General features: G+C 48.1%; 2 protein-coding genes across 5 annotated transcripts in view; one reads left to right on the top strand and one right to left on the bottom strand.

Moving 5' to 3' along the window:
* The window catches only part of PLCD1 (phospholipase C delta 1), a 56,324-nt gene extending 38,932 nt beyond the window's left edge, over positions 1 to 17,392 (top strand). For both annotated transcript variants that reach the window (XM_040590330.1, XM_040590329.1), the window contains exons 8-15: positions 55 to 204; positions 6,957 to 7,124; positions 8,939 to 9,095; positions 9,411 to 9,527; positions 11,393 to 11,571; positions 12,097 to 12,229; positions 15,299 to 15,448; positions 15,823 to 17,392. In XM_040590330.1, coding sequence (XP_040446264.1) covers positions 55 to 204; positions 6,957 to 7,124; positions 8,939 to 9,095; positions 9,411 to 9,527; positions 11,393 to 11,571; positions 12,097 to 12,229; positions 15,299 to 15,448; positions 15,823 to 15,914 — 1,146 coding nt within the window. In that variant the 3' untranslated portion in view covers positions 15,915 to 17,392. The remainder of the gene's footprint in view (positions 1 to 54; positions 205 to 6,956; positions 7,125 to 8,938; positions 9,096 to 9,410; positions 9,528 to 11,392; positions 11,572 to 12,096; positions 12,230 to 15,298; positions 15,449 to 15,822) is intronic.
* A 2,004-nt stretch (positions 17,393 to 19,396) lies between these two features.
* Positions 19,397 to 23,167, bottom strand: part of VILL (villin like) — a 37,665-nt gene continuing 33,894 nt past the window's right edge. For 2 of the 3 annotated variants that reach the window (XM_040590328.1, XM_040590326.1), the window contains exons 18-21: positions 23,006 to 23,074; positions 22,374 to 22,385; positions 21,851 to 22,108; positions 19,397 to 20,619 (exon numbers count right to left, since the gene is read on the bottom strand). In XM_040590328.1, the coding sequence (XP_040446262.1) occupies positions 20,506 to 20,619; positions 21,851 to 22,108; positions 22,374 to 22,385; positions 23,006 to 23,074 (453 nt within the window). In that variant the 3' untranslated portion in view covers positions 19,397 to 20,505. The remainder of the gene's footprint in view (positions 20,620 to 21,850; positions 22,109 to 22,373; positions 22,386 to 23,005; positions 23,075 to 23,167) is intronic. The other variant, XM_040590327.1, reaches the window with a different exon arrangement.

The following is a 23,167-nucleotide window of genomic DNA, read 5'->3' on the forward strand; positions in this document are numbered from 1 at the left end:
AGACTGGTGAAATTACAGGGTTCACTGATGATGTATGTTACCGTCTTGTTGTAGACCTCACCATACCCTGTCATCATCTCCCTGGAGAACCACTGCAGTGTCGATCAGCAGAAGGTCATGGCTCAGCACATGACGACGATCCTGCAGGACATGCTCTTGGTTGCCCCAGTTGATGGAAATAAATCCCAGTTCCCCTCCCCAGAGGTAAGCAAGGCCACTCTAGCACTTTCTGCCTTCTGAGAGTGGAAGAAGAGAGGTCTGTCTTCTTATTGGGTGCCAAGCGGTGGATAATATGCCTGAAAACTGGTGGGAACTGCACTTGCTGAGGAACAGAAGTTGTCTGTGGGCAATGGTGAAATAAGACACAGGAGTACCTAGAAGTAACATACGCATCTCAAGCGCAAAATGTCCTGTTGCTCCTTGTGTGTTGTCTAAGCTCTCAGAGGAGACTTCCCTACAGGACTGAGGATATTCCTGGTCCATTTACCAAGGCCAGGGAATGTCCTTCATCCCATGAGGTGGTTGCTTTTCTGGCTTGCCCCAGAGGAGCTGAATCCCAAGGGTCTGTCTTGTGTCTGCCCCCCACACCCCAAAGCTAAATATGACCTCCTTCCAGCTAATCCTCTGAAGCACTGTTAGGTTGCTGCACATGCAGGGAAGGTTAGCACCGCAAGGAGTGATTACAAGGTGTCTAATGTTTTTAATTCAGCAAGATTGAACACTGCCTGATACCATGGTAAGTGAAATGTTTTGCTCTGTGCTGAGCTCTGTAGCATACGCTCTCCTCCTCCTTTAATGCCTTGGGTGCTCTACTGTGGAGATCCAGGCTGCGGATTAGGAAGCGATGAGGGCTGAAAGCTGTGATTGCTTGCCCCTCAAAACTCAAAGGGAAAACTAGTACAGGTAATCTAAGACTGTATCAAGCATGAAGTGTCCTCCCTCTGAGAACAGCCTGGGGTGGTGTGGGTGGAGATATCCATGGAGGACAAGGGGAGGCAGGAGGCTGCATAGAGATGCCCCTTTGATTCCCATGAATCAGGGCAGCTGGGAAGCTGGGAGCTAGGTTGGGCCCTGCAGGAGGAAGGAGATATACAGCCCTCAACAGTGGACCTTGATTATAAAATCATTAGCTGACAACTAGAAAAAAATGGAAATGGAATCTTGATATGAACAAAGAAAGTTTCCAAAATATATGTAAAAATGAAACATTCATCTGTTTCCATCCTTCCGGTTTGTTTTCTTTCTTTCTTTTCTCTTAAGCACTTTGCAGAAATCTAATTCTGTGTAGATAGCTAGAGTTCCCTTTAAATTGCATTTCTTTACTAAAGAAATAATTTGCCAAAAATTGGATGAGCATGCCTAGCTGGAGCTGGAAGGAGTTTGTGAGTGGGATAAAGCTGGCAGTCATCAGGGGAGAAAGGATAGGGAAACGATCCACGCAAAATGTCTTCTATATTTGTTGTCTCTCTGCCTTTTTCTCTTTTTCCTTTCTGACTTTCCCCTTTTGTTTGGGAGTGTCATGCCTTGCTTGATACAATGCCTAGCACAGAGGGAAGCTGATCTGGGTTGGTCCCTAGGCACCAGTGCAATAAATTAGGATGAATCATAATTTTTAATGCTGCTGCTTCAGCAGGACATTTGCACTGCCACAGACAAGGTGCCTCCATTTAAGGAGTGACTATAAGGGTGACAATACGCCCAGCATGGAGACAGGTCTCTGCAGGCTGTTCCCTGAGTTGGAAAAATCAAAGTCTTCATTGTCACCTCCTGGCTTCCCGATGCAGGATCAGGAAGGATGCCGACGGCTTTTCAAAACACTGCCTTGTGACTAGGGAAATGATATGAAGAGAGAAAGGAGAAACACCAGGGAAAGAAATGTGTGATGTGTGTGGCAAGGAATGACCCCAGCTTCCCAAAGATGTTTTTCCCATTCCTGTGCTTGTCTAACCTCCTGCTCCAGTTGCCCAGACAGACACACGGCCCCAGCTGGAACAAAACAGCCCAGACCTACCTTAGTGAGTGGATTTGGTCTGATATGCTCCATTGGAAGGAGTGATCCATTTAGTTTAAAGGGAGAAAAATTGCCAATGTAGCAAAACCTATCCTTTTCTCGCTGGTACTTTACCTTCCTGCTATGTGAACTGGCAGAATGTGAAAAGGGATGGACTGCTGTTTTTTTTGTTGGAAAATACATTGAAGCCGAAACATTAAGGAAAAAAAAAAAAAATCAAACAAACCAGAAATCTCTTGGGTTTTCCACTTCCTTGTGAAGCTGACATGGGGAAGCCCAGGACAATGTAGTATTTTTTATATTAGAAAAAGGGTGGGATCTGTCACTGGGAAGAGGGCTGAAAGGCTGTAAAATAAAAACAGGCGAAGCATTGCTACAGGGTGTGTTAGCAGGGCAGTGTCAGTAATTAAAGGAAGATCGACACAGTTTGGATTCATGCTAACGATTCATACTGTAGCCCAGGGTGGGCATCTGATTTATTAGGCTCCCTTCAGGAACAGTGTTGGGATACACAGAGCATCTAAATATCTCCCTCAAGCTGATGTCTTTAGGTCCCAATAGTAAATTAAAAGCCTGTAGGATGAAAGGCCAAAAGTCACATAAAGGTGCCGGGCAGTACCAGGGTTGTAGAGAACTGCTGATCCAGTCTCTGCAGCTCATTGCTTGTTGCAGGCCCTTCTGCCCCATCCCTGATGTGCACAGGGGTCTGCTAGGGCCCCTTCCCCTGTCCCTGCATTCCAGCTGGAAATGCTGCAAAAACCCAGCCCTGGAACAAGACAAAACCAGCTGCCAACCTTGCATGTAACTATTCAGCATATCAGTCATATCTGAAACCCCTCCAAATCTTTGTTCCTGGACTTCCTTGTTTACAATGACAGTGGTTTTGGGCTTAACAGAACTGCCTTGCTAAGTGACCCTTAGGAACATGAACTGGGAGGTGCAGTGCAGTGGCAGGGGTCTCTGCCATCCCACACCTCCACTGTCCCACCCGCTGACCCATCAGTCACATTCATTGCTGTGTCCTGTGCCCCCATACAACACCACTTTGAACCATGCAGCTCAGGAACCACTTGCAGTATAGCAGTGGTGGTGCAGGGCTCAGCACTACTGATCTGCCAGCAGAGTGGCTGAGCTGCTGTGCCCCATGCTCACCGCAAGGCAGCAAACCCTTCTGGGTTTGGCTCAGGTAAGTCCAGGCTGGGTTCAGTCACAGGTCTCCTAAGCCAGCAATGGACCCCAGGGACTGGCAGCCCAGGAGGATTACTTTGGCACTATGCATTTGGCATGAACGTGGCTTCAAGTCATTCTGCCTTATGCCTGACTGAACATCTTCGTAGGAAACTTCCAGGTGTGTTAAATGTGTGTATGCGGATCTTTTAAAATCCTCTGCTCTTTACAGCTTTTGCTCCTTCTGATAAAATCAACAGTGCTTTTAAGATGGTTGCCATGTCCCAAGTCACAGAATCCCAAAGGAAGTAAAGCCATGTGTCAGAACCATTTCTCTTGCAGAGCTGAACTTGTTGAGCATGCAGTAGAAAAGGTGGGAGAGCAGGAGAGCTCCACTTGCACAGAACCAAGGCAATGTGATGTACAGGGCGTGTGAGGAAAGGAAAGGAGAGGAGAAGAGAGGAGAGGAAAGGAAAGGAAAAAGGATAGGAAAGGAAAGGATCTATTCCAGCAGCCACTCCACTGTATGTTCACAGTAGAGTCCAGTGTCCTTGTAGCCTTTCCTTAGCTTACAAATTCCCCACAGCATTGTCCCTAAAAATCCTTGGCTTTCAGTGGTATCATCCCATGGAAACAACTTGGATCACTGTGCTTGGAGGCAAGGGGCTGAACCTGGTCCACCCAGGAGCAGCAGACCACATAGCCAAGGACAGAACTGGAAACAATGCTACACCAGGTGAAAAGAAAGGCTGAAAACAAGCACACCTGTATTCAACCTTGGACATGCCACAGGCAGTCAGGATACCTTTATGATCTACTTGGAGAGTATTTCTTGAGTATTTCAGCTAATGCTTCTTCCTAAGATAAGGGATCTGCTCAACAGAGCTGAACTGATGAGCTGAGTGTCTTTGCCTCAGGCTAGAAACAGTATCACGTGATGGGGATCCAAGAGAGATGGAAGAAGTGCATGTGTGTGTTTGTGTCTGTGTGTATCAGCTCATTTAAAGCCTTGTCGAAGATAAGCTCTTAAATTTAGGACTTTGCTTCCTAGTACCCATATTAAATGAAGGAAGACAATGTTTGGGACTAGCAGCTTCTGCAGGGTGGGTTCAGTGGAATGTTACTGTAGAATTGCATCTTCTGCAGGAAAAGGAGGTGAAAATGGTCTGTTTTGGGTTGAATCTCACCCCTTATTGTGGACCAAGTTAATGCTTCTCCCCTGGAGTTAAGTGGCACATGGACTGCTCTCCCTTGTAGTCATGGTGGAAGTTAGCTGTATAGGGGATCCTAAAACTCTGCTATGCAACAGGACTCCAGAAGGGAGCCAGCCTTGGGGATTTCAAGGCCAAAGGGGACCACCATAATTGCCCTATGGAGACTCTTGTACAACACAGTCTGGGCTGACCAGTGTTCCTGTGGCCATGGGGAGCATCTGGGGCATATCCAAGGTTTCCCAGAGTAGCCACAGTCTACACAGGATAACAGCAGCACCAAGGACCCACTGCTGGCAGCCTTGGTATGGGGTGTGGTGAGGAGACAAGGTGGAGGCTGTGTTGCTGTGCCTTCACTGCTGGTGTTATTCAGCCATGTAGGATGGGTTCATGCCAGAAGTTACACCTCCCACTTGCTGGACAGGCTGTTCTGAACTGAAGAAGCTTAAAAAGGGATAGTAGCCCTACTGGTAATTAAGAATCAAGCAATCTGCCCCAGATATCTTATCCCTAGCTCTTTACTGTTGACCTGTGAGGTGAGGCAGTAACACTTCTTATGGAGCATTAGAAAGCAGAGGCAGCTAGTATATTATGTAGCAGGATGCTATCTGCAGCCTGCAAAGGACAAGAGGGGATTCTCTGAGCCCCTTCTCGCTGTCCCCAGTGCAATCCCTCCGGGCTTGTCCATTCAAAGTGTTGGCTGGAGCCTAAAAACTCACACAGAACTGGATTTCACCTGCTGCCAGTGAGTGTTGTGGAAGAACAGTGGAGAGCTGGGTGTTGAGGCAGGACGGTGGGAAGAGACATGGAGCAGACTGAAGTGAGACTCTGAGGATGAGCTGACTCATCTCCTGGCCATGGATGTGAAGAAGCAGGTCACAGCTCTGCCTGGAAGAGAGCTGAGGGGCTGGAAGGAGGGAAGATGGGTCTGGGGATGGGGAGGAGGATACTGCTGTGCTTTGACTGCTCCTTTGGGCCTTTTATTTCCAGTAACCAGTACATTCCTTCCAGCTGCCTTTGTGTAGCTTTTGAGTGACAGGGAAAGTGCCCCAATGTAAACAGATTATTTGTGGTAGCTGAAGTTCTCTTGACTGCTGTCTCAGGTGCCAGTGCCAAATTTCAGCACAAACCAAGCTTCATCCACATCTTTGCTGGGTGCTGAGGGGTTGGGCTGGTCTCTGTAAAGATGTGATGCAATTAGCTTGTACCCACAAAGCAAGAATGGTGCTCTTTGAAAATGCCTGTGCTGCTTTATAAAAGATCCTTGGTTTTCCACAGTCCTGTCATTTGAGAATGGTGGGGTTTGTTGCCTTTGCTGTTGTAGTGGAAAAGGCAAATACAGGGTGTCTCTGAGAAAGGGGGAACATACCACACAGACTGAGGGGTTGCATTGACTAATACTGAGATTGCATTTTTCTGGAATAACTAAAACCTTCCAAAGCCAGCAGTACCAAACAGATCCAAGCTGGCAGCAAATCTCTCACTGACTTTGCTGAAAGCTATAGGGTCTAGGGGTGTTCCTGATTTTAAGGTATAACCCGCTCACTTAGAGACTGGACCTAGGCAGTCACCCTTCTCAGTACTGCTCCCTGCAGCCAAAATCGCTGCTGCCTTGGTTGGGTTCAAAGTCAGCCCTCTCCAGGCTTCAGCTTTCTTCCCATAGTCAGATCTTGCACAAGATACATCAGTGGTAAGGTGGTCTGTGAGCAAGCACGTACTGTTGGAGGGTTCCTTCACCAAAGAGTTTTATGTGGACTTTGAAAGAGGCTGGAGAGAGTTGATTCAGCACAAGAAATGTGCTCCTGGGGTTAGCTCAGCAGCCAGCTGCGTTACATTGGCACACGCTGCTGGTTATGGTTAGTGTTGTACCATGGTAGCAGTCACAGGAGGAGCTCCTTTCAGAAGAGGAGGTATCTTTGGGAAGGGTCTGGGAACACTCCCTTAGGCTGTCAGCACCCTGAGATTTCACTTGCCAGATCCCATACATACTAACCCTCCATGTCTGCTATGCATGAAGCACAGGTCCAGAACTTAATGGACCTCTCTCCCCACTGAAATGTCCAGTGAAGCAGAGGGCTGCGCTGTTTCAGTCTGTGCACGGATCTCATACGATTTTATAAGTTGTGCATGCGTTTATAACTATACATTGCAGAGACTGGGGTAAATTAAGTAACAGGGCCCCACAGAGGGGCAGACTTGGCCTTTTTTGCTAAGCCACATTCGGTTTTGAAAAAAATAGTAGATTTTTCATGCCTCTAACAGCACAATAGTTTAAGTTGTCTAGTTGAGGGGATGGTCAGCTCTGTATCAGAGGGGAATCAGTGGGCTATCTGGGGATTTCAAACTTGTGGCTTGCAGTCTCAGAGGCTGGCCAGAGGCAGGGAAGGGCCTCAGTGGAAAAACAGACTTATTTTTACCTATATCTATAGATAATATCCAGTGACTGATGCAACTCTAAAAGGCCCTGGCCCTGGTTACAGCTGAGGGGCTGTTACACCCTTGCTCCTTCAGGGTGGGCCAGAACCTTTTCTACTCACCAGCTAATTTGTCCACTTTTCCTTGTGCAGCAATTGAAAGGGAAGATCCTTGTGAAAGGCAAGAAGCTGAGTAGGCAGGAGGACCCCACTGGAACAAATGGGAACAACAACTTGGAGGCTGAGGATGTCTCTGATGAAGATGAAGCAGCTGAAATTGAAGATGAATCTGTAAAGACTGAGATACAGCAGAAGGGGAAGGTAAGTAAAAGAAGTAACTGAGTCCCAAAAAGGGGCAGACCTGAAAAGACAGAAAAGCTATAAAAAAAGATCTTTGCCTATTGCAGAAGGCTCTGAAGTCCTACATCAGGAGATCCTGTTTTGTTAGTCTATCCCACAATTTATGCTGGGAAGCCCCTTTCTAGGTGGGTTTTGTACCATGCCTAAAAAACCAAAACAAACCAAAACCCGATTTTAATATGCTTTTAATACGTTCCCAACTAAGTTTTCACTGTGCTTTCAGCTACTTATCTGAGGATATATAAGGGTGAGTTGTTGAAATTGCTGGAGCTAAAGATCCTGGTCCTTGTTCTGCTTCATGATCCCTGTCTCAAGCACCACGAGAGATCTTGCAGAGCCAGCCAAGCGTGAAGGGTGGCCTCTTCCCTTGAGATGAGGCTGGAGGACCCACAGCTGGGACAGACCATGTAGCATTTAGGGAAACAGTGGAAGGGCACATGTTCAATCTGTCTCTGATTACCAGAAATCTATTTGTCATGGGACCATCATGACTTTGTTTATTACCAGAGACTGGTGCTTTTCTAGTCATATTTTGGGACATACCTGCACCCTCACTGGGCCCTGTGTTGCTGACCCAGAGGAGGGAGGAAGGGAGAGAGGGAAGAGCTACAGTTCTATGGGGAAGGGGTGGCTCAGTACAAAAGCTATTGGGATGACTGTTTCTGGGAGGAAAAGGCTGGCCTTTATACCAGTGTTATGCTCCCTCATGTGAGGACATTCATTTTTCCAGACTGCAGGTCATTGTGAATGCCAATCCCTTACAGACAAGGTTCACACGTCATATAAAAACATAAAGTCCCACTGATGGCAAAGCTGATTGATGTTGCCTCTGGATCTGGTCTGCTCTATACTTCCCCTTGCTGATTTGCTCACTCTGTGAGGGTCTCATTTCTTTCTCTGAACTGTAGTCAATAATGTGTATAATTTTGAAGTGTCTCCTTTTCTTGCTTCTAATGGGAGCTTAGTGGCTCTCAATCAGCCTTGCACCAATGAATGTGGCTATGGAGTGAGATGCATCAAAGCATTGTGAGAACTTCCTAGTTCAAGGGAAAAAAAGCCTAAGCCCTGTGGAGGCCAAAGCATCCCTCCCTTCCCAGGTTGGCATGCTTGGGACCAGGACAGTATGGAAAACTCATTGCTAGGGCTCTGTTGTAAAGTTTACGAACTGAAGAGAGCCATGGATGCTGAAATACAAGTGATCATGCATGCAGAGAGCCACAGAAATGCTACCCTACCAACAAAGAGAGAATCCATCTGGAGAGCATCATGCAACAAGGGGGTTGGGATGCCAAAGCATCTGTTGTGTGAAATCCTCTCTTAGCTCACCAATACAGGTTGACTGAGCTGGTTCCTACTGTGTTTGTAGCCCTAATCACTAATGAGTTGTGATAGCCAAGCTAAAATACTTATTCACATAATAACGTGCAGATAAATGCAGAAGGAGAGATGGGCCAGATGAAATGAAATGAAATATTCTTGGTAGTAACACTTGGGAAGTCAGTGATATCATTGGACAGGCCAGGATGGGCCTGAGAGGGAAGTGATGCTCTGGGAGGAGGGATTAGCACTCTCCATACGGGGCAAGGGACATGGCAAGGGCAGCCTGTCCCTTTTCCATCCTCTCTCTGCATAGAGGTGCCACTGAAGGTTGATAGCATGCATCCTTTTCATGTGAAGATGGCAGAGAAGAGGAACCCTAGGGGTCCTAGAGAAAACATGATTATTACTTTTGAGTATGACTGCAGAAACTCTCCACAAATCTCTCCTGCTTTTAGAGTGACACCTTGAAGCTGGCCAAGGAGCTGTCAGACACAGTTGTCTACTGCAAGAGTGTCCATTTCAATGGCTTTGAGGACCCTAGCCATCCTCGGGCTTTCTACGAGATGTCATCGTTCACAGAAAGCAAAGCTCTGAAACTAGCCCAGGAGTCTGGTATGTGTGTTCTGCCCCAGCAAAAGGCCATCCCCTATCCCAGTCCCCCATAAAGGGCCAGTTAGTGGTGGTTGAGCATGAGAAAAAGGCATCCTGAAAGACATGGGCTATGATCTCTTTGCTCATGAATGTCACTGAGAAACAGTGGGAATAACTTAATATCATAGAGGCTATTACCAAGAAGAGCATTTTATGCAGGTAGTTCACATGTAGCCAGACTCACTAGGCAGAGGGGGAGTGTCTACAGCAGCATCAACAAGAGATAAAAGTAGCCCCCATCACTGAAAGGGACATTTTCTTCTTTTTTTTCTGTAGCAACCAGTTTTATTCATCACAACATCAGGCACCTGAGCCGAATCTACCCTGCAGGCTGGAGGACAGATTCTTCCAACTACAACCCTATCGATCTCTGGAATGTCGGCTGCCAGATCGGTGGGTACAACTGGGACATCAAGAGAGGGTCAGCCTGGCTGGGTCACCCATGACCTGGCTAGGAAGGGGCTTCAGCTGAGGTGGATGTGTGATCTCAAGCCATTTGCAGACAGTTTCATTGGTCACTGGGAGGGATCAGCTCTTCAGCCAATGCTCAGTGACTTTTCCTAGACCACTTTCTGGCCCACCTCAAAACTGTTAGGAGAGTCTTTCCTGCACATTAATGTGTGCATCCCTGCAGTTTCATGGGAAGCAGAGTTATTGCCATTTAACAAAGGAGGAGGGAGCCAGGAGTTACAGTCCCATACTGAAAAGTGTCCTGAAATATCTGGCAGAGATAAATTAAACTCAGCTCTCTTGGGCCCTAGGGCAAGGCCATAACCATACAAAGGCCAAGCTGTGGCCTGAGCTGTTCCCTGTAGTCAAAGCAGCACCACATAATACCTAGCCCCAGAGCACTGAGGCCCCTCCCTGGTGGTATGTTGTCTCAGAAATTTCATGAAAACAAGGGTCCCAGAGCCTGTTAAGTGGATTATGTTGTAGCTGTCATCCAGGAAACCTGGTGCAGTGGTAAGTGGGCAGGGTGGCGATGACATGCTTGGCTCTCTTGGTGATGCTGCATGTTGGAAATGTCCCAGTTGTGCCAATGTGGCCCAGCCAGACAAGAGAAGCTGCAGATGCAGGACTCCCTGGCCCCAGCCGTGTAGATATGCATGGGCTGGATGTGCCTGGCAGCATATGAACTTGCTGGGTTCTGCAGTCCCATGGAGCCACAACTAGCCCCCATGGGCTTGTATTCCCAGCACTCAGGAGAGTCCCTGCAAGGCAACATCAGGTCCCCCAGGGTACACTAAAGCTAGACCTGCATGCCTTATCTGACCTGAGTTCAGTATTTGGGCACCCAAAGTAAGATTTTTCAGAAGCCCAAGTACCTACAGCTCCCAGTAGAAGCAGTATACTGGAGTTATTAAAATCTTGCTTGCAGGTGGAAAAGCAGGGGAGTGATTTAAAATATTTTTGGCCTTCAAGTATTACAGGGTATGTAGGACCCAGGATCAACATAAATTACTGTCTGTCCTAGAGCTGTCTTAGAAGTTGCTAAAGGGGTTAGCATCACCCTTGAGAAATCAATGGAGTGCTAAGGAGATGCTGTGGTCCGTGTGTGCTCCCTATGTGTATTAGTGAGACTGTTCACAGAGACTGCTTCCAGATTTGACATTAATGCTTTTAAAAAGATAGTGGCACATCGGCAATAATACAAGAAATCTGCCTGGTGTTAGGACACCAGTGAGGCTTGATCTATTTTGGGCAGAAGACAATGAAGAGGTGATTTGATCACAGCTTCTGTGCTCCCACATGAGGAGTTCAGACAGCGAGGAACTCTCTAGTCTAACCAACAGAGGCGTCAGTGCCCCTCAGGATGGCAAATGAGAACAGGCATATCTGGGCTGGAAAGGAGATTTTATAATGAGGCTAAGTAGCCAGAGAAACAATCTGAGAAGGATTTGCTGTCTTCACTGCAGGAGATAACTCCTTCAGAACTCCTTCAGTGTAGAAATGAATAGGTTTATCTAAAAGATGCAATTTTCAACCAGGTGACATAAATTCAATGCAGGACACTTTTTGATCCTGTAGAAGGCAGGGTGACAAATGGGGTGGCTGTAATGGCTCTTCCTGTCTCTAACATCTCTGAATGCAAGAAATCCTTAGGGGTATCAGGCTGTGAGAGTTTTATCACTGCTCTTTGAAGCATGGGAAGCCAATGTTTATGTCCACAAAGTGCAATTTCATGTGAACAGAATCAGTATAAAAAGATTCCCATTGATTTATCTAAAAGTGACTGAATTTATTTATTTATGTTGCAGTTGCCCTAAATTTCCAGACAGCAGGCACAGAAATGGATGTCTACCAGGGTCGGTTCCAGGACAATGGGTTTTCTGGGTATGTCTTAAAGCCGGAATTCCTTCGGGATGAACAAACCAAATTCAATCCAAAATCCATCACAGAAGGAACATGGGGGACAAAGAAGAAGCTTCTGCTTAAAGTAAGAACAGAAGTCAGAAAATGTCTCAGTAGCATCCACCTTCAGGGGGGGTGTGTAGGTTGTACCTTCTCCTGGTCCCACCTAGGCAATGTTATCTTACCCCTACTCATTTCCCACCGCTGGGGTCTCTGCTTCAGTCCTGCATGGGCTCTCATCCTCCAGGGACTTACATGTTTAATGCTTGGCAACAGGAGAGGTTAATGACAACATTCAATGTCGTTACAGAAACATACAGGCAGACATGCAGTCAACAGTCAGCACTGTTGTTTCCAGGTATCATCTGATCACTGTGGGGACAGTTAGAAAAGTTGCCTGTCCCCTAGCCAGCTGGCTGGGCTGGAGCAATGTTCGTTACGTGCTTTGACTCATGACAACTTCTTCTGAAGGATGTCACAACACTGGCTCTGAAAGACCAGCATCAGCTTGTCACAGCAAGTCCTGCACTCCTGGAGAAGGAGAGGGAAATGTCCCAGGGAGCCCTCTTTCCTAATGATGTCCTGACCTCTTCCTCTGTTTCCTTCACAGATCATCTCTGGTCAGCAGCTGCCCAAGGTGAACAAAAGCAAAAATTCCATTGTTGATCCTAAGGTAACGGTAGAGATCCATGGCGTCCAACAGGATAACAACAAGAAGCAGACCAAAGTCATTGAAAACAATGGTAAGGGGTTTTCATCCACACTGCTGCTTCCATGGGGCAGTAACCCTTTCATTCCATGTAGTAGAGTGTTTATTGCCAAGGCCGGTGCCCTGTGGCCTGACCTGTCCAGGTGCACCCAAGCCTACCCACACTAAGCAGATACGTGAGGTCCTGTTGGCCTGCTTCAGTGCAGGGACTCTGGTTATAGACTGTTGGTGGCATCAACTAGCCCCACACATTGATATCGCTATGGAGAATTGCTTCCAGGGGTTCTTTCCTCTCTTCTCTCTCTAAGATGTTTGGAGACAGACATTCCCTGCAAAATAACGTCAGTTTTGAGGTTGGCTGCCAAATTGGCAGAGCTAGAGCTTTGGAAGTGCTCTTTGCCTCCATGCCTGACCTGGGATGGACTGGTCCCCACCAAGATCTCCCTAAAAAAGGCTTCTTGTGAGGCTGATTTTATCCTGAAAGTTGTCAAAAACTTAAAAAAAAAAAAAAAAAAAAAGAGGTTGCAAGGGACTTCGGGAGGTGTCTGTTCAGCCCCTGCCTAAAGCAGGGCCATACTCAACTCAAGTTGCTCAGGGTATTGCCCAGATGAATTTTGAAGATGGAGATTCCCCAGACGCTCTCAAGTGATCCAGTCTTTGACTGACCTTATGACAAAATAAGGTATCTCTATTCTAAACCACAAGTTCCCCTGTTGCGGTTTGTGGTCTTTATGCATCAAGCTTTTGCTGTGCACCTGTAAGAAGAGCTTGGCTCTGTCTTCTCTATAAGGAGGTCATGGAGGATAGCAGTAATAATCCCCTTAACCTTCTCCAGGTTCAATAATTCAGCTTCTCTCAGCTTCTTCTCATATGTAACATAATCTGTGCAGTAGAACATTTCCTGTACCTCCTTGCCTCCTCGCATCTGCTCATCCTCTTGGCCACAGTGGCACTGGTGGTAGATTAATGCACATCACAGCAATGTTACAGGTAAAGGGTGAAAGCCATAAGCCCCCTCCTCCAAGGAGCCAGGCTCAAGCCTTACCCAGCACTGACCTCAGAGATCAGACAGACGTTTCACATCCCTGTGGACTGTTTCTCATCGGTCAAACGTGGCTGTGATTTCCCTCTGTGCAGTGAGGGTCTGAATAGTGTGGCCTTCTGAGTTTGCAGAGGGCATGTTCAGCCCTTCCTCCTATGGGAGTAACGAGACAGTAGGAGTCTGAGAAATCCAACCTCACCCTCCCGCTGACAAACACACAGGCATGTGTGTACACACAGACATCCCCACCCCCTACCCCCACCCCACCCCCCTTTTCTGTGTAGAGTAAGAGCCAAGCACTAGAAAGCCAACGCATATTTTCCTCCCTGCCAACAGTGTTTCCCTTTTCCTCTTTCCTGTTTGAGTAAATCTGGCCTAGCTCCTAAAGCTCACAGCCGTTTCCGTCACCTACAATAATTTTTGTAATGTCTTGAGTCAAAGCTGTGTAGGCAACATTGCAGACCTGCCAGGCCTGTTCCTCAGGGCTGCTTAGCACACCCAGCCCCACAGCCAGCCCTTGGATCACTGGAGTGATACTGGAGGCATGCTGGTGTGAAGAGTGTTGTCCAATGGAAAGTGAATCAAACAGTGAAAACATCAATGTTGGAAAGGAGCAGCTGCAGGGAGAGGGTTGCGTTTCATGGGCTGAGGTTTCAGATATGTGACCATGCTTCAGCAGCTCACCTGGTTTGATATTTTATGGTTGGACTTAATGATCTTAAGTGTCTTTTCCAACCTAAATGATTCTATGATCTGTGTTGGTGGGACTGAAGGCTGTGGGCACAGATCAGGTCACAGTGGTGCAGCCATGGAGCTAGAGAGGCTGTGGGAACCTGCTGGCTCAGCAGCTCTGATCATCTTGCTATGACTCTGGAATGAGTTGAAAATCCCCGACAGATGTGAAACCTGCTGTCCCAGGGCTGATGACTTTCCCTCAGCTTTCATGATTTGCTCCCGTGGACTCAACAACACTGGGTTGTTTTTTTTTCCCAAAGATGAAGGAGGTCAGGAGCAGATGTATGTTATCTGAACAGTCCAGTTGATTTAATCCTATGAAAGTCCAAATAAAGTGCACCAACCCAGCACAGGTATTCTGCTGCAGCACTGTCCACAGGCCCATCTCAGCACCTTCAGGGTCAGCTGAAAGATCCCTGCCTCCTCCGGAATCATCCACAAACCCTCCATGACCGACAGGCTTCAGCTGATGTTTTGCTGTCCTTGGGCATCTGCTCTGCACAGGCTGGGCCAAGGGCAGCAGGATTCCCAACAGGATGTGCTCTCCTCCTGTTTGTTTCTGGGGAGTGGTTTATTGACACTGCAGAGAGCACCTGCCGTGACCTGGAGAGCGAGCACAGAGATTGCTCTTCATCTCTCCTCTGATGTGACAGTCTCAGTTTTGTTTGCTTTCTGAGTCCAGACCACAAGATCCTTATCCGTAACAGAAGTGGGGCTAATCTGGCCGTCTCAGACACTGCCCTTATACAGGGAGACATAAAACATTTTGTCCACAGACTTGATGTTGCTTTTTTTGTAATAAGACACTCCTCATTAACCTTTCTTACAGACAGGGAAACTGAGGCACAGAGTGCTGACAGATGGGTGTACCTTGAGCACTCAGTGAGGCTTAAGGTGCCAGAAGGCTGTCATGACACAAAGGCACAGCTCTCCTCTCTGCTTTCCCCTGGTTTAGGGCTGTAGGAATTTGCAGCTGGTCCAAAAGCAACCAAAGACGTCCATGTATCAGCCAGCAAGATCCTGTGGAGCGGAGCTGAGCTCACTTCCCTCCTGCTCCTCACTGCCTTCCGGGGCCATGGTGCTGAGGTCTGAGCAGCCTGAGCTGAAGGATTTATTAATACCAGGTAGAAAATCGGTATCGGAGCTGGGAACAATGGTCTCGGCACCTCCTAAGACCTTTGGCCTGGGTCATATTAGGTTGTCAGTCAGGCAAAGTCTCCATCCATTTGCAAGCACCTCTGACCTCCGTTCTCGCTTGTGAGCATCTCTCCCTTCCTTCCTTGACCGTGAGCAGCTCTGACCTCCATCCTTGTCTATGTTGCCCAGGTTTTAACCCAAAATGGGACGAAGAGTTTACATTCGATATAGAGATCCCTGCACTTGCCCTGGTCCGGTTTGTGGTGGAAGACTTTGACATGTCAACCAAGAATGACTTCATCGGGCAGTACACCCTTCCCTTCACTAGCCTGAAGCAAGGTAAGGCCCTGCTCCCTGTTCATCACAACCCCTGAGCCCTTGGGGGGACTCCAGTGTCCTAGATGAGTTGGTCCAGATCCATCACACCTCGAGTCAGAACAGGTCCTCTCTCTAGGGTAGGAGCAAAGTGATAAATGGTTTATTGGGCAGCTGTTAACACTGTCTCTGGGGAAGGGATCCCCTTGTCACCAGTGGCCTTGGGCACAATGTCACCAATGCTCAAAGCCATGCCTCTCAGACCTACCTGTTCTCTGGGGTACTGGGAGCGAAACGCTCTGAGGCAAGGAGATATTTTTGCAGGGTCTTGGCAAATGCTAGCGAATACTTTTCCAGCTGGACTAAAAGCCACTTTCCATCTGTGTCTCTGCTTCCAGGGTACCGCCACATCCATCTTCTAACCAAGAATGGAGACCCGTACTCCTCCTCCACCCTCTTTGTGTACATCAATATCCAGGACTGTGATTAGCAGCCCAGCTCTTTCAGGGCACAGTGAACTTGGTTACAGACCTAGAAGGAATTCAGCATGTGAAGTTTGCCAGTGTCAGGGTCCTGTCAAATCCCCAGTGCCTTCTCTGGAGCAGCACACGGTGTTCCAGAGGACCCCGATGTGAAATAGCCATCGACCCTCTCCCTTCTGCATGCTGGAGACATCCTAATGCTGCTGTTGAGATTAACCCTTTTGTACCAGTTTGACCAATCCAGCTGTGGTTTTAGTTCACTTTATTTAGTGTGATTTTTTAATTTTGCTTTTAGTGAGAGGATAGGGACTCCTTTTTAGCAAAGTACAGCTCTTGGGTTGGGTTTGGTCAGACATCTGGACAAAACACCCAACATCTGCGCAAGAAAAGAATCCACCCCACCACTGAAATCAGTGGCCAGATGCCAGGTGACTTTTTGTAACTTCAGATGTCAGCCATCTTTCACTGTATGAAGTCTTAAATTGGGGACACAATTCTCCTCTTTTCTGTAGCAGATTAAAAAAGAAAGCTGCACTACAAAGGCCCATGTTATATAACCCAACTTTCCTTTTGTATTATAATAAAAAATACATGAACACTTCTCCGCCTGTGTGCCTGGCTCTCAGCCAGGTTGCTTTGCGTTCAAAGCCTGGCTCTCGTCCTGTGGAAGGAGAAAGAAGCTGCCGAACGGCAAATTTCCCTCTAACCCAAAGCGAAACCCACTCAACGGGACCTCAGAGAATGCCTTTTGCCAGTGACAGTGGAAATACGCTCAGCTGACAGTGGGACTTATTTTTAATGCAGTAGAACTTTCTTTTTTTTTTTGGTGTTTTTGTAGAAAAAACGTCATTTTTTAACACAGAGGAAGTGGCAGTAGGAACTGTTGTAAATGTTAGCCTGGTCCCAGCTGCGCTGTCGAGGTAACCTAGCACAAGCAGGCAGGAGTGTTCAGCAACACAGTATTTATGGCAACAAGTGATTTTTCTTCATGTACAACTAAAGAGTTAAGGGAATATTGTTGAAATAAAATAATATATATTTTGAAGTGCCAACTATATTACTAACAATATGTTAGACTATTAAAGGTAAAAAAAAATCTGGAGACGTCCAATTACTTGTCGCTATTTGCCTTTCTTACTTGAACGCAACAAAGATGAAGTTGGAGACAGACCTGCTTAATTTCTTAAGGCTGTCAGTCTTTCTGGGGTTTTTCATGCCTGATGGTGGGGAGGATGAGCTGTTACCAAAGAGGCCAATGCCCCTTTAAACATATTCCAGTCAACTCACTCCCCCACCTATTTTTGAGTCCAAAATAGCCTGGATTTAGTGAGCCTTGGGGCCACTGCAAAACTGGGTGTCATTTAGTCCTACCTGGAGTTTGTTGTGCTGCAGTAAGCGTTGCTGGGCACATTGATTTTTCCTCTTCACTACAATATTGTGTGATGTTATAAGCTGTTACCAGATTAAATGTGAATTATATCCACAACTCCAAGGCTCATATTGAATTAACAACCAGCGGTTGAAAGAGTTCAAGAGTGGCAGTGGCCACCGAGGTGGAACAGGGTGTCCTGCAGTGACATGGGCTGGCTCTCAGCTCACCTCTGGGATGGGGTGTGTTGTACCAGGAGATGTATTTGAAGGTGAAGGCCGGGGCATCCTTGACTCCAACTCAGAGACAGCCTACGTTCGGTCCCTGCTCCCTGGATGCTCTGAGCATTTTGTTTTAAGGAGACATGGGGTAAAAAGCATGAACAAAGGATACCCAGGTCTGCCCTGTACCATGGAGGGAGCTTGCACCGTGCGGCCTGAGAGTGGACATGATCAGGGGATTCTTGCCCCCTCGTGTTGGTACCAGCTCTTGTGTGAGTCAGATCAGCCCCCTGAGTTGGCTGAGAAAAATTATTTGCATTTTTGGTGTTGCAGGATTGGATTTTGGTTGAATTATCGAGCTAAACCAGCCCTTACCTGCCTGCGGTGGCCAGTACTGAAGGAGTAGGGGACAGGGAATGGGGAGAGATGTGAGGGCAGGACCACACTATCCAGGGCCAGGGTGTGCTTAGATGGACTGCATAGAGAGGCCAGGGTTTCCTCTGCCTCTTGTGCACTTACAGGTAGGCAAGATCAGTGGGAAGAGAGAACATCCCTCATCAGGTGGGCACAGTTGGGGGAAAACTACTGGAGCCAGGTGGGAAAGTAGCTGAGGTGGAGATGGGATGATCCAGAGCAGGATGGACAATGCTGCAAGGTTCACAGAGAAAGGGACACAGTCCATGCCGTTGTCAAGGGACCTCATCATCGGATTAGGATGCGCAGGAGCCCCACTCCAGGGAAGAGCTCTGGTGAGGGGAGCAGCAGAAGTGGGACATGGCCCACCAGATACCACAGCGTGAAAGGGATGATGTGTGTGAGAATCTTTTCTTTAGAAATCAGAGGCAGAGAGTATGAACAGTTCTGCCCATGAGGAGAGAAGAGCAGCAGCCGTTTCCAAGAGGCCCAGATATCCAAAGGATCTATTATCTGTAAAATGCCATGCTGGTTCCAAGTCCTGGCAGGAGCACTCGTGTGTGGCTGAGCATCACGGCAACAGGAATTAAAGCAATTTGTAGCAAACCAGCCTAATCTCCCTAATCCGACTATATTTTCACTGGTCTCCATTTGATCACGTGGTGCTCGCTGGGCCCGCAGCCAGGGCTGGTAGGTGGCATTCCTGCCTTTTATTGAGGTGCACAAGCAATTCCTTAATTTTGGAGCTGGCAGGAGCATGCTGCAGCAGGGCAATGCAAATACTGCTGCTTCCAGCAGTGGCAATAGAGGCTGAAACAGGGATAATGTGCCCTGATTGTATTCAGCGTGAACACAACAGGAGCAATCACGTGGGTAATTCAGCTGATTTGTGCCTTTGCTTGACTCTTACCTTATTCTGCACGGGGAGGTTGCAGTGGGCTTTGGGCTGGACCCTCAAGCAGAAATGGGATTGCAGTGGTGGCAGAAGCACGGAGGTAACGATGGCATTGTGGTTTATTTGAAGCAACTACTAATTCTAAAACGCAAAGATCTGTCCAGAAGACCCCGTCACCTGGAGGCGTCTGCCTCCAGCCCGTCTAGATGGTGACACTTCACCTCTACTGCATGGTCCTGGGTGTTGAGTGAAAGCCCTTAGCTCCTCAACCAAGGAAGCTGCATCTCTTCAGCTCCAAGCCCACATCCCTGCAGCAGTGGTGGGCAGCCAGGCCAACTGCTGCACAGCCAAGTAGTCTTGTTCATGGGCAACGGAGGGCTTCAGGAGCAGGGTGTGTAAGTATGGGGAGAGAAATGGTTCTGGCTATGTTGTGTTTGGGAACAGAAGGGGCCCCATCTCCTCTGTTTGTTCTTTTCTTTTAAAAAGAAATCCCCCGTTCCATTAAAGACCAGGTGTTTGAAGGACTGGTGGCCCTGCAGAGCTTTGATCTACTGCCATCCTACCCCACACGTTGATCAAGGACACTTACAGTGCTGATGCTGGCTGTTTATTTGAAATCACTGATCAGGTGGGAAATGGAGTAAAGCTGCAAAACCACATCTTCTTAAACTTATGTGATTCTGCCTTTAGTTTACAGTTGTACCCCTTAAACACTGATTGCTCACATTTCCCCCTGCCCTCCCTCCCCAGTCAGACTGAGCTCACACTGTGGAATGAGCGCTCTCAGCCCCACGGACATCACAGGGATGGAGCCCTGGTAAAACCTTCATTTGGGACACCCTCTGCCTCAGGTCATACCCAAATCTCTCCTGGCTTCCCCAACCCTCTGGTCTGTGGGCAGGTGGACTCTTACATTCACCTGGTCATGCTCAGGGAAGCCAGGTGAGATTAGAGATGCTGTCTGAATAATAAAAATGTAGTCTTCTCTGGCAGTCAAAATCAACAGCTGTGTCTAGCCCTCAGGCTCATCATTCCCTTGAAACAGATCAGCTAATAAATATATTCTTAAGTATTTTTTTTTCTAGGCCAGGTTCTCATTTGTTTTACCTGCACTGGGCTATGCATGTGCTACAACTGATTCTTGCGGTTCTTTGGCGAGTAGTTTTTCCACAAGGTGAGAAGTGGCAGAACTGCCTGATGTCACTCCATGTGCATTCCCATCACACATCTGGCTACTCCATCACCTTTTCCTGACCTCAAGGCTCCCCCTCTGTCCTCTCCCTACCCAGAATTTACATAGCAGTTGCAAGTAGCCCTTGTCTTACCCAATTTTAGACTTCTACAAATGAAGAAAGATCACGACCTTGTGCACGTGGCAATTTGCAAAAGGGAGAGGAAAGAAGAGGCTACAATGCAGTTGTGTGACACGTGCATGTCTTCATGGCTATCAGCAATAAAGTGGCAAAAAGAGGCAAAAACATCCTGCAAAATCATTCCTGCAAAAGGTTTTGCCTCCTTAGGTTCAGGGTTTGCAGGGAGAAAGGAGCCATCCCCTGAGCAGTGGCTGCTGGAATAACTGCGTCGGATCTGGGCCTGGCTGAGATGTCGGAGTGGGTTCATTGAGCAAGTGTCTGTACTTCTTCCCTGAAGCTCCTAGGAGAGCGAGGGTTGGTCCCAGAGTCCTGATGGCCCCTGCGGTCTCAGAAGAGTCCATACTGCTTCTTCTCATTCTGCTGCTTCCATTTGGGCATCTGGTAGAACTCATCCTTGGTCTTCCCAAAGATATCATGGAAATCAGCATCAGAGAGGTAGTACTGCAGCGGGAGAGAGCAAGGAGGGGTCAGCTTTGGCTTTTACAGAGGCTGGGACACCTCCGTCAGCTGCATCCCTTCCTCACTGTGCCAGTGCTGAGCCCTGACTTCAGGCCAGCAGCTCCTGTCCTGTCCTCCTGTCCAGCTGCCTGTCCTCATGGGGGGATATCCCAGCAACTACTCCGCATCCCACTTCCCAAAGCACCAGGGGAATAAAAGCCCACCAGCCCAAAGCAATGCTAGGTTTGATGGGTTAGCACACTCTGGCTGGAATTCGGTCCCTGCTAAACATACTGAGGCCAGGATGAATCATGGTGCATCGGTGAAGCTTTGAGTGGTTTCTTGGGTAGTGATTCACTGTGAAAGCATCTTCCCCTCGCTCAGTTACACCCCCAGCCCCCCAAAATATTCCACTGGAAACGTTCACTCCTATTCCTGGAAAGAAAGAAAGTTCTGTAGATAGCGGGCTCGTCAGTGATACTGAGAAAGACCCTGTGGGAGATGGAGGTTGAGTTTTCGCCATCGTTTTGGGTAGAAGAAAGCTCTTCTGCACAGCCCAGCTGAAGTACAGCCATCAGCACGTGGGCATCGCCATGGGGCAGGGCTGCTGGCGCAGCTGTGGATGAGCTTCCCTGGCTGCACGTATCAGCCTTTGCCAGGAGAGCTCTTGGGGCAGGACACTGCTCAAATGTGGGTTGTAGAGAGTAGAGGAACTCAGCCCCTCTGTCCCTCCCATCGGCTTGCTTGGGCTCAGTTACAGGTGTTGCCAGAATCCTTGGGCTGATCAGAATATGAGATGTGGCATTCCTCCCTGCCCCTGGATGGGATCTGCTGAAATGCAAGCTTTCTGACCCCCCCCCCACCCCCCCCCACCCGCACCAAACTTCATTCTCAGCTGTGCCACCTTGTGTCGCAGGGGAACGGTGCTTTTGATTCTCTGTCCCTCCAAGGAGGGACGTTGGGTGGCAGGATAAAACAACTCTACGAGAATAATTTTTTTTTTTAAATGACTATTTAAAATTCATTTTTCTGCCATAAAAAAGTAGAAATATTTCAACTAGGGTAAAACTACCACAATTTCCTCTCATGTGAAGCTCCTGCTTTTTGATGAGACCTACGTGTCCAGCTGTATCTCCCTGAGCCTGAAGCAGGACTTAATAAAGTACTAGTGCACTTAGGCAATGACTATGTTCCAGGTTAAGCTACAAAGGCATCAAACCAGCAATGCTGTCACCTCTTTTTTAGTGGGATCCACGCCTTCTGGAAGTTCATCCACTGTCTTGTTCATCAGCACCTCTCGGGAGTAAATTCCTTCACCGTTGGGCACCAGGGAAGGGCTGCTGTTGCTGTTGTAGTTGCTGCTGTTGCTGTAGCTGTTGCTTTCGCTGTGGTTGTAGTGTGATTTATAATCTGGGGAAGCACTTGCTGTACTTGAACCAGCCGAGCTGGTCATGCTGAGGGTCCTCTGGTTCAGGCTGATGTTGTTAAGGTCCTGTCAAATGGAGGAAAACATGTCAAGACAAGAAGCTCTGGCAGAGCAAGTTGGGGGTTATCCCACAATCTTTCTCTCTGCTGGGGCCCCTGTTTCTGGCTGTTTCTAGCACAGACCATCTGTTGGTCTGTTGGTCCAAAGATGCAAGGAGAAATTCTGAGCTAAACCACCAGTCCCACACCTCCATCAGTGCTGCATCTTGGTGTTAGGACTGCTAAAAGCACAGCGCTGATGAGAGCCCTTAGAAATAACTGAAAATACTTACAGTCGTCTCATTCTTCTCAAGATAACAGCAGGGGAAGGTACATGTGGGAGGACAGAAGGTGAGATTAGATATCTACCATGTCTAAAACTTCTGTGTTACCTGCATACCCCTCCCTGATATGCCATTTCTCCTTGCTCAAAGCCCCTGACACTTCCTTCCAGCCTTCCTCCTGCCCCTGGCCAGGGCAGAACCGATCCCATGTGACCGTTACCTTTGGGTCTGTTGGGACCTTGTTTTCCCTGTGGTTTGTAGGATCCCTCACTGGGCTGTGCCCTTCTTGGCCAGGAGCCCCTTGTCCGGCGTCTCTAGAGCCCCACCACTGCGCAGTGCTCACACAACGCTGAGCACACAAAGCTGTGCACGCTTTGGTTTGCGTGTGTAGTTTGGGAAGCAGCTGGCCGACCTGCTCACAGATGCCTCTGCACAAGGCTGGAAAAGGCCCAGGAGATCTGGGTGCATTTAGGGGTTATTAATCCCGTCTCCCTCCGCTTTGCACAGAGGAGCGCAGCAGCCTGACCCTGACAGCCTGAGGTCCCCTTGCCACGCCCTCTCCTTCGTGCAAACTGGTGGGGGGGATGCAGGGGAGTTGAAACTCGGGGTTTTCCCACCTGTATGGTCGAGGAGCAACTCACCACTTTGATCTCGGATATAGCTGACACATCTCCTAAGCTGTTCTTCATCTCCTCATAGGACTTGCCATCCTAAAGGTAAAGAGAGTTGTAAGAAGCATGGGCTGCCTTTAATTAGCACATGCTCTTGTTCTTTAATGAGATCAGGAGATCTTATGATTTTTA

Source organism: Falco naumanni, chromosome 4 (genome assembly GCF_017639655.2).
Source record: "Falco naumanni isolate bFalNau1 chromosome 4, bFalNau1.pat, whole genome shotgun sequence".
In the NCBI taxonomy this organism is placed as follows: domain Eukaryota; kingdom Metazoa; phylum Chordata; class Aves; order Falconiformes; family Falconidae; genus Falco; species Falco naumanni.